General features: G+C 42.6%; 3 protein-coding genes across 3 annotated transcripts in view; 1 reads left to right on the plus strand and 2 right to left on the minus strand.

The window, feature by feature from the left end:
- The window catches only part of LOC121178062 (collagen alpha-1(XXVIII) chain-like), a 28863-nt gene extending 26771 nt beyond the window's left edge, over positions 1–2092 (minus strand). Inside the window, exon 1 of the mRNA XM_041032564.1 lies at positions 2078–2092. The gene's annotated coding sequence lies outside the window, so the exon portion shown is untranslated. The remainder of the gene's footprint in view (positions 1–2077) is intronic.
- A 1306-nt stretch (positions 2093–3398) lies between these two features.
- On the plus strand, positions 3399–6948 carry atp5f1b (ATP synthase F1 subunit beta). The gene is made up of 10 exons (XM_041032486.1): positions 3399–3550; positions 4407–4580; positions 4673–4847; positions 4965–5086; positions 5198–5382; positions 5518–5676; positions 5819–5941; positions 6035–6247; positions 6349–6550; positions 6666–6948. Exons 1-10 carry the CDS (start codon positions 3448–3450, stop codon positions 6761–6763), a joined length of 1554 nt encoding a protein of 517 aa, XP_040888420.1. The 5' UTR covers positions 3399–3447; the 3' UTR covers positions 6764–6948.
- Positions 6949–8048: 1100 nt separating this feature from the next.
- Positions 8049–10407, minus strand: LOC121178018 (retinol dehydrogenase 7-like). The gene is made up of 5 exons (XM_041032487.1): positions 10255–10407; positions 9094–9408; positions 8707–8965; positions 8450–8613; positions 8049–8375 (listed from the first exon to the last, which is right to left on the minus strand). The coding sequence occupies exons 2-5, from the start codon at positions 9404–9406 to the stop codon at positions 8152–8154; spliced, it is 960 nt and encodes a 319-aa protein (XP_040888421.1). The 5' UTR covers positions 9407–9408; positions 10255–10407; the 3' UTR covers positions 8049–8151.
- Positions 10408–10907: the final 500 nt, after the last annotated feature.

Below are 10907 nucleotides of genomic sequence, written 5' to 3' on the forward strand. Positions count from 1 at the left end.
TCCCACAATGCAATTTTCTTCATTTAGTAGATATAGGAATTAGCATTTACTAAATGTGTCTGAAATCTCAATTTACTGCTCACTATGAAATAAACTACTGTGTATCTGTTTTATGGAAAGTAGTGAACGGGTGAAGAGGGAGTGGTTATGGACACAGCCAAAATTAGTTTTGGATATTAGCATAAAAAACTAATTAGCACTAAAAACAAAGTATACCTGAGGTTCACAGGAATGACATTAGTTCTGCTGGACAAATGCCAATTATGTATATATTTTATAACATTGTGTTACAACAATTCCTGAGGCAAACATTGTTTATGTCAAATTTGATGCCAATTCATCCAATAGTTGCAGAGACATTTCACTAAAACCCCAAAAGAAGAGGAAGAGACGGGATCACTAAAATAATTGAGACTCGTCCTCTGGGGACCAGAAACGTCTGCACAAGATTTCATGGTATGTTTTTCTCTATGTCATAAAACTGCTGAGATGTTGAAGTCTGGACCAAAGTGTTGGACTGACTAACAGACCGACATTTCTACACTGCCTAAAGCCATGCTGCTGGCAGGGCCAAAGGGCTAAAAAGGGGGGGGGGGGGGGGGCATTTGCAAACACCACTTCAGCTGTGTAGCACTGTAAACTAAACTCTCTGTTTCAATCTACCACTATGAGCATATTCCCATCACCTATGAGGTCTCCCCTCTGTGGAAGGTCAAAGGTCACCTGCTGTCAGAATGCCCCAAGTATGATGGAGGAGGGTTTAGCAAACCCTGACACAGACATTACACAGGTGAGGCTTTTTTTTAATGATAGGAAACCTTTGCAAGGATTTAAAAAAAAAAGTTAATTATGTTCCACAGATAACTCCATAATGTGGGTCATCAAACTGGATCATTCAAAGGAACGTGTCGATTCTTGTATCGCTTGCCCCTCACTCGATTGTGAACTCATTTGACCTAATTGTCGTAGCTACAATAACACAACTGCAATCAAACACTGAGGAGTAATACATGGACACATTATATCAACTTTTCAGCAGATTCCACTAGAAATTCCTAAAAAAAAAAAAGATGGTGTTAACTCATACATATGCAGTACATTTGTACGTGCAATAATCTACCAACACAAACCTCAGTAGCCTGGCAACACAAAGTAATCTCAATCATCACTCATCAGACTTTACTGTAGGGCATGCGCTGTGTTTTCACAGACAAATACCAACTAGTAGAGGTGCAGAGAGTCAGATAGTCATCTGCGGGTAGGAGGAGGAGTGATTCCACTCCTTGTTCAATCAGTTACAGCAATATCCAAAGCTGAAAACACTGACCTCGGTGAACTCATTTTGAACAAAGTTTTGACTTGTATGGTACATACTTTGGCTCTCTGTGGCGTGTCTGCAATAGATAATAAGTCGTGAATATCTTAATCCTAACTTAACACATGTACTGTAATAAGGGACAGCTACCACCTTTGACATTTAAATGTGGATTAGTTTAAACAAATTCAGACACTCTAGAGTAATTCTGCAGCTGACAGTGGATAATTGAACTTTCTCAAAATAAGTTACCGGTAATACGGGAAAAGTGTCTTCACATAGTTTAATGAACTCACACTGAGCTGAGAGGATCAAAGCCTTGACTGTGTTGAAATACAACAGACTATTCAGCCAGAGAGCTTTGCTCAGTGTACAAATATACATCTGTTATGTTATGCTTTAACAATGGCTTTGACACATGGATGATTTAAGCCTTCCAAAAAAAAAAAAACCATTACATATGTCTCACACACATGCATCCACCTGCCCAAAACCTGCTGCTGCACATTCTGTCTACCCTGGTACAGCAGCACCCTCTACTGTAAATATGGTGGATTCACTTCTTTAGGCCCACACAGCACACCTGAGCTGAGACCCACATACTAATACAGCAGTGTTAATTTTCATAGAATACTGATTTTCTTTTTGTTTTACTAGCATAGAAGAGATCATTCAAATTCACCATCTGTAGTATAAGGACTTTTTTTTTCTCAGAAGACATCTCGACTTAATAACAGAAAAAGCACAGGAGGAGTGACTTACATTAACCATGTCTCTGTTCCATTTAGTGTCCCGGGAAGCCTCTCCAGTGAGCTGGCATGGACAGTACCAAACCCTGGAACTGGGTCACCTAAATGCAGCACATAATTATTAATTACACCTTTGTTTTCCTGCTTTGATGTGTTATGTCTGTCATGAAAAGTGCTTTGTGTTTTGTGCTGTTTCTGGAGCTGTATCACTACACCACCACACTACATATTCAAAAGTTTCAAAGCAGTTCATATGAAAAAAGAAACCCAAAACTTGTTTTCTTTACAAATTTTTATTTTCTCACACACATTTCATTTATTTTTATTTTTATTGAGAATCACTGGATAGTTGTGTTTCTTCAGGCTCCTTTCATCAGGAAGGTTTACACCGCTGTGCTTTGAAGGGTCACAAGTCAAAAAGGTTAGGGGCAACTATTCATGTACATCATCATACATGATGTGAATGATGTACAGTTAACATATACTTAACAGCTCTCAACTCTGCAAACTCCTTTTAGCCTACAACAAACCCTTCAGCACTGTTCTGTTCCTATTTTTGTTGTCTTTGCGTGTTTTGGTTTCCACTCAGTCCTGTTTAAGCTGCCCTGAGGGGCTGAGTTTTACTCCACCAAATTTATGTGACAGCTAGAGTTTGCATATAAACATGTTCAAACATATGATCACCTTGCAAACTGTGATTTTTAAAACCAAACTACCCAGTGCTTCATATAGTACTTAAAATTGGCTCAAGACTTATAGTAAAACATTAGGTTGTTGCTCACACATTAATACACAGTTAATAATAATCCAATAATATAACATATACAATAATGTAACATTCTGAAGAGGGGAGCATTCTATGTATTGAATACTATTTATACTCCAGGTATATTTTGCTGATAATACTTAAGTATTTCTTTCCTCATAGTGTGATATTACTACTTTACTACACCACAGTGTAAAAATTGCCCTTAGTCTTGCATTAAAATTTGACATAAGTGGATGTTTATGAGCAGTGGTAGTCAAGGGTGCAGCAGAAAACCTTTTTCCCCTTGACACAGGTCACTGTGTACAAATGAAACAGTGACACCACTGGGATGCCTAGACCATATACCCCCATGTAGATCTACATTAACTGAACAGCTGATTTAAATGATAACCTGTATCACGAGTAACCTTTAGTGTGGACTGTCATTCAGCAGGCACATTTGCTGTCAAATAGGCCAGTTCCATGGAGGGCACAATGTCAGCTGGATGCGCTTAACATCTGCGCATGTACAGTATGCCTCTTTTACGTTGCACGCAAGCGCAGTTCGCCTGAGCGGTCATTCATTATAAAGCTGCGAGTTCCTCTGTCTCTTTCCACCTTCAGCCATTTTGACCATGTTAGGAGCTGTGGGACGCTGTTGCACCGGGGCTCTGCAGGCTCTCAAGCCTGGGGTCCAGCCCTTGAAGGCTCTCGTTGGATCCCCAGCCGTCCTTTCACGTAAGACCTGCATGTTATGTGCGAAATCGTACTGGTAACAGAAGCATTTTTGCGCCTGTCAGAGGAGGGCAGGGACAATGCTAACGTTAGCTGATGCTAGCAACACGCTGGCTTTACTGCCGGCGGTGTAGTAGGCCTGAATTTTGAAATGTCAAATTTGACATGCAGTGGAATTATACCAAAATATCAAGTGGGTACATGTGCCCATATGTGCTCCTATTGACAGGTGCCATGCAACAGATAATGGCTAGGTGGTGTTTTTCTTGCGTTAGCAGCAATGACCTTTGTGTAATGACATGAGGCGGTGTGAGACAGTGCAGAGCCTGCTAACTTAGCATTAACGGTTACAAGTTGCATTTTAGCAAGATAATGCTAGCAGATTAGCGAGGTTAAAAGTCGCGTTTGCCAGCAGACGCATTAAGTTAGTCTAGCAACACTGAAGTAAACATGGATATTTTGATTAACTATAAACAAACCTACCACTCAATGACCTGCATCCACCGTTAACAGCAGCAGCATTAGCAACATTAGCTCGAAGTGCTCTTCATTCATCCGGCAGCTTTTCGCGTAAACGTCTCGGAAATGACTAGTTGGATTTTCACTAATATTTTACCTAAGCAGGCTGGTTGCTGAAAGTCCATATTACTTTAGTTGTTTTAAAGGTGGTTCATAGTTTAAACGACAGCATTCGTTTGACATTGAGGCGAAGCGACCAAGACACGCACTTGGGTCTTACACCGGACAGTACCGTGTATTAGAGACTAATTAAAAACACCTGTGCGATACTAACGTCACGACTGCAACACACACGCATTGGACAGCTGAATGCACAGACACTGTCTTAATTACCTTACAGGTAGAGACTATGTCGCACCTGCCGCCGCTGCTAGCGCCGCCACGGGGCGCATTGTGGCTGTCATCGGTGCCGTCGTCGATGTCCAGTTCGATGAGGGTCTCCCTCCCATCCTCAACGCTCTGGAAGTCACCGGCCGTGAGTCCAGGCTAGTCCTCGAGGTGGCACAGCATCTTGGTGAGCTGCTTAGTCCTGCACCCCTGCAAATAGATAAGTCATTCAGTTCAAGCTGTTACAGCTGAGGATTAACTTAAATGTTATGTGTTTAGGGGAGAACACAGTGCGCACCATTGCTATGGATGGTACTGAGGGTCTGGTCCGTGGACAGAAAGTTCTGGACACTGGTGCCCCCATCAGAATTCCAGTGGGTCCCGAGACCCTGGGCAGGATTATGAATGTCATCGGTGAGCCCATTGATGAGAGGGGCCCCATCACCACCAAGCAGTGAGTGTACTTTGAAAATAACAGAGCTGATGACATATATAAGTGGTGATAGCATAAAAAAAACTTCTGGCCTCAGTTATACTCTTTGATACATAACTGGAAATTGTTTTCCCTCAGGACTGCACCTATCCACGCTGAGGCACCTGAATTCACTGACATGAGTGTGGAGCAGGAGATCCTGGTTACTGGCATTAAGGTTGTGGACCTGCTTGCCCCCTATGCCAAGGGAGGAAAGATTGGTACGTACAAAAATAAATATTGTACAGACAGGACTTATTTCTTTCAGACTCTTTAAAGACAAGCTGCTTGGTGATATTTTAAAACTACATTTGTATTGCTTGTTGTTACAGGTCTCTTCGGTGGTGCTGGTGTGGGCAAGACTGTATTGATCATGGAGCTGATCAACAACGTGGCTAAGGCCCATGGTGGTTACTCTGTGTTTGCCGGTGTGGGAGAGCGCACCCGTGAGGGAAATGACTTGTACCATGAAATGATTGAGTCCGGTGTCATCAACCTGAAGGACACCACCTCAAAGGTGAGGATTGTGGAAAGCCACTTTATAAAAAACAAAACAAAAACAACAACAAATAACTTTATCCAAAATGGCATTTTTACCAAAGCACACAAGTAAACATCAACCCCTGACCTTGGGTTTTGTCCTCCCCGTTAGGTGGCGCTGGTGTACGGACAGATGAACGAGCCCCCCGGTGCCCGTGCCAGAGTGGCTCTGACTGGACTGACCGTGGCCGAGTACTTCCGTGACCAGGAGGGTCAGGATGTGCTGCTGTTCATCGACAACATCTTCCGTTTCACACAGGCTGGTTCTGAGGTCTGTATAATTTCAGTATTACAAAAGTGAAGTAGTACAGCCACACTTTTTCTACTGTGAGCAGCCAAATCTGAACCTCCAGTTTGGCTAAAAATGTCATAGTGTGCTTAATACTGACTGAAATCATCTCTTACCTCTTAAGGTGTCTGCCCTGCTGGGTCGTATCCCCTCTGCTGTGGGTTATCAGCCCACTCTGGCCACTGACATGGGTACCATGCAGGAGAGAATCACCACCACCAAGAAGGGATCAATCACATCTGTGCAGGTAAATGGTTACTTCATCCACAACTGTACATTTCAATTGTTGCTGTTTCATTATGATACTCGATGAATACAAAGTGTTGATTCTCTAAACCAGGCCATCTATGTGCCCGCTGACGATTTGACTGACCCTGCCCCCGCCACCACCTTCGCTCACTTGGACGCTACGACTGTGTTGTCCCGTGCCATTGCTGAGCTGGGTATCTACCCCGCTGTCGACCCCCTGGACTCAACCTCCCGTATCATGGACCCCAACATCGTCGGAGCTGAGCACTACGACGTCGCCCGTGGTGTACAGAAAATCCTTCAGGTTTGGGACTTGCTCTTTTTTTTTCTTATTTCTGAAACCTGATTTCTTTTTGATTTTGTTTTGACAGTAGCAGTTAAACATTTACAACTTTCCTCCTGTAGGACTACAAGTCTCTGCAGGATATCATTGCCATCCTGGGTATGGATGAGTTGTCTGAGGAGGACAAACTGACTGTGGCCCGTGCCCGTAAGATCCAGCGTTTCCTGTCCCAGCCCTTCCAGGTGGCCGAGGTCTTCACTGGCCACTTGGGCAAGCTGGTGCCCCTCAAGGAAACCATTAAGGGCTTCAAGAGCATCCTTGGTGGTAAGTGTGTTAGAGGCCACTCATGTGACTTGTTACAGTACTTAACATTCATAAATGTATTTCAAAATGTTTCTGTAATACTAATGTCTTTTTTTATTACCTGTTTTCCCTTTAGGTGAGTATGATGCTCTGCCCGAGCAGGCCTTCTACATGGTCGGCCCCATCGAGGAAGTCGTTCAGAAGGCCGAGAAGCTGGCTGAGGAGCACTCATAAACATCTAAACAATCTCTGTGGGGAGAAGAGGAGGAAAAAAAAAGAAGGAGAGGGGTCTAGCGGTTAGGAGCACTTGGTTTGTAAAACATGTCAAAATACAAATGTACCTGTCTTGTCATCCTGAAAGAAAGTTCTATTTAATGTTTCCAATGAAAGATGGAATAAAACACTGTCTTTACACAAAACAACTGGTCAACTGTATATTTCCTCAGTGCTTAAATATGTTGTTATGTAGTTAAGCATCTTGTTCCTTAATGGGGAGTTTCATTAAATGGCTGTCCTCATCTGCTCTTACCACACGATGGCGTCCTTGAGCCATGTGAAGCTATCTGAACTCTGTTGCAGCTTGTCATGTAATGAAATAAAGCGGTGGACAAACAATTGGAATGTGTGTGTGTTTCACACTTTAAAGGTCAGAATTGTACTGAAACATCCACTGCTGTTATTGTCCAAATCACAGAAGCAGCAGTTTTTATGGTCAACACTTGAGGGGGCACAGTGATTGGTGAGAGAAACAGGCTGTTTGCTTTTGTGTTTATAATCCTATACATTTTCAGAACTCTCTCAAATCACATTTTTAATATGTTGCAGCAGTATATACCCATTTCCAAATGATTTTATCAACATAACTAGCCCCTGTGATTTAATGTGAATGTCTGTGACTGAACCTTACAACTGACATTGCAGCTGAATGACAAGCACACAACTGTTTGTGTCACTTTGCATGGCCTCAACAACACGTGGGAGCTGACAGGGAGTGTTGTACATCCAAGTGAGTAGGCTACATTATGCAAGACAGCAGATAACATCAGACCAGTAACCATGCAAGCCCGGAGTAAATATAATCTTGATGAATTTTAAAGTGCCTGTTTAGCCAAAGTGATCTGACTTTGAGATGATTGTGGGTAATGAGTCGGTTGTGGTACTCAGCTTTGCAGGTGTGGGTTTGCAGAATTGGGCTTGTGTGGTTGATGTATCTCTACTGCTCTTGTTAAAAATCAAAAAGTGCATATTTAGAACTTTACAGTGCTACAATGACATACTCCTTACTATCAATGATTCAGTTTCTATCTCAAGGTGGATTCCCACTAAAAGAACCACAGAAACCAACATAGCTGTGCCACATATGTACTTTGCACCTCTCACACACACCCATCACCAAGGCCAAGAACATGAGACTGCACAAACCTCTATCTGCCTGTAGATAAGGGGGCCTTGAAAATGTCAGTAATTTATCAGCCTGTGAGAAAAGTCCAGAAAAAAAAAAAACTCAGAGGGATACAAACAGAGACAAAGCAGATTGTATTATGTCACCGATAAGGCTTCTGTACACTAGACCATAAAATGTGCACACATGAATACAAAAAAAACCCCCACACATGTACAAATTATTGTATCTTCTTGGCAATAGGAATGCCTTCTTTCATCATGATGTAATCAGAGACGCAGGCCGGCATGTATGACAGCGGCAGCCAAAAAAGCTTGGCGTCCCAGCCTGGGGAGTAGCGGGTGCGGGGCCTCACGGCGGATACAGCATGTTCCATGCAGCTGACCACCTTCATCAGATCCCCATCACTGATCTTGGCAACTTTGTCTTGCAGTACTGCTAATGCTAGAAGGGAGATAAACAAACAGATTAATTAAAATCAAACACATGAATGAAAGGAAGAGATGGTCCAAACTTACCCTTTTGTAGATATTCAATTCCATAGTCATCTCTGACCTCCTGGGGCATCCTGTCCCACAGCATCTTGACATTTTTACTCAGGATACCACTGTCAGTCACGCTTGTTTTAAAGAAGCCTGGCTCAATGCACAGGACTTTGACACCAAAAGGCGTCATATTTAACCTAGGGAAGACATTTCATTCTGTCAGTGCTTGTGTTCCGACTATGAAAACTTTTGCAGTGATGAAGAATTAATAATGTGAGTTAATGTTTCACCTGAGGCTGTCATTGAAAGCCTCCACACCATACTTAGAGACAGTGTACGGGCCTCCAGTAACACTGATCCTCCCAAACACGCTCGCCACATTCACCACCCTTCCTCTGGCCTTCTTAATTAGAGGGAGGACGCTCAGGGTCACAGCAATCACCCCATTCAGGTTCACGTCCAGCATGGACTTGTAGTCATCAATGGTCAGCCAATCGCACGGGGCAGAGGGAATGGCCACGCCCGCGTTGTTCACCACAGCCCATAAACCTATGGGGATCACACAGAGGACATCCAATCAATAAAATCATTATTAAATATTTCTTTATATTCAAGGATTCTGGATACCTATAACAGCAGAATCCAGCAACCAACCAGTGGTTCAGCTCAACACTCACCACGCTCCCCTACTTTGTCCTTGATCATCGCTGCAACTTTGGCAACACTGTCCTTAGACCTAACATCTAGGTGTGTTGTGATCAGGTTGCCGGAGCAGGACTTCTTCAGATCCTCCTCTCCCTTCTCGGTGAAGCATCCGGCAATCACTCTGAACCCCTGCTTGTCCAGATGGCGGGCCAGGAGGTTGCCAAAGCCGGAGTCGCAGCCTGTGATGTACACATACTTGCTGCCTTTGTCGGGGACCCTGGGCAACTCCCTGACCCAGCGGTACAGGTAGTAAAATACCACAAACCCCAGGAGGTACAGGTACATGACTGTGGGAACAAAGAAGGAAAACTTACCACTGGTTTTGAACAAGACTGTGCTGTGTAAGCCGGTATGTGGCAATACATTGTTGTGCAAGATAATGATCCAGAGAGTACGTTAACTCACTGTGCTCCACTTCAGAACAGTTTTGAGGAATTTGTGCTTGGATTATTTCCAGTTTATGCTACTTATATTTCTACCACTCTACATTTCAGAAGGACCCCTTTTACTTCATCTGCTTATAAAATTCTTTTCAGTGTTATAAACTAAACTATCACCATTATACAAAATGGTTAAAAATTAGCTCCACCTCAATCAGGTACAACAGTAAAATACCACTCAGACATGAATGCATCGCAATTAATAATCCAATAATATCTTACATAATAATCTAACAATATAAAGGGAATATTTTTTCTGCAAAATTCACATTTTTGTCATTAAACTTGTTGTATCTATATTAAATTTCCACTAATTTAAATGACTGCAAAGTCAACTTAATGCACAACTTACAAAACAGGGAAGTACCTGAGTTCAAGGTGCACTAACCCGGGGTTTAAATTGATTAACTGATTTAAGAGCCTATGTTTTCCTACTCAACGCTGCCTATTTATAACCTGTATGATCTGGTTAGCTTATCTTAGGACGGCGGCAGTCTACTGATAAAGTTGTGTGCAGAGCCTGTATACAACATCTGCACAAAGAGTTTTCCATATAAAATTAACGCCATTTCAAATCACTGTTTCTCTCCGTCGAGTGCTTCTAGATGTTTCAGGGGACAGAAAATCTAACGGAGACATTATAATTATTAACATCCTGTTAATTAAAAAACCTCTCAGCCACAAGCCACATACCTGTCGCGCAGACGTCTTCCTCAAATGACTCACGTTGCTCTCAGACAGTTTTACACTGGACCTTCGACTCGTCCTGACAGAGGACAGCTCTGCTCACCAATAGCAAACCGCAGCAGGCGGGTCCCTACGACCTGAAGGTCAGGAGATGGAAACGGGCGCCACCTAGCGGCCGCAAAGTTTAATTATTTTGTACAAGTAAATATTTGCATTTATATTGCATTATTGTGTCTTAAGTGTGTGAGTCTTATCTTAACTTAAACCTGAGAAAATAAACAGTGTGTTGTTCTCTAGCTACAGCTTTAATGTGTAAAACTTTGGCACTTTCCGTCTCTTTTTTTTTTTTGCAAGTTCAGTCTTAATTTAGACCTCAGTTGCTAAAATATGACATTTTTCACTTTTTAAAGTTTTAAAACATTATATACCCGCACCGTAATGTAATACTCCTTAATATTTTGATAATAACCCCGCTTTTATCATTAGTTAGCCTCTTAGCGGGCAGAAAAATGACAAAAACAAGCTAAACCTGCGACCTGACACACACACGCCCACCCCGTGAAGCTGTCATGGCGTTAGCTTTAGCAACAATTAGCTTACTCACATCCAGCAGAGGAGGCGCGACATTTTGTCGTGTGTCGACTCAGCGAGTTGATTGA

The sequence above is a fragment of the Toxotes jaculatrix genome, chromosome 24 (genome assembly GCF_017976425.1).
Source record: "Toxotes jaculatrix isolate fToxJac2 chromosome 24, fToxJac2.pri, whole genome shotgun sequence".
In the NCBI taxonomy this organism is placed as follows: domain Eukaryota; kingdom Metazoa; phylum Chordata; class Actinopteri; family Toxotidae; genus Toxotes; species Toxotes jaculatrix.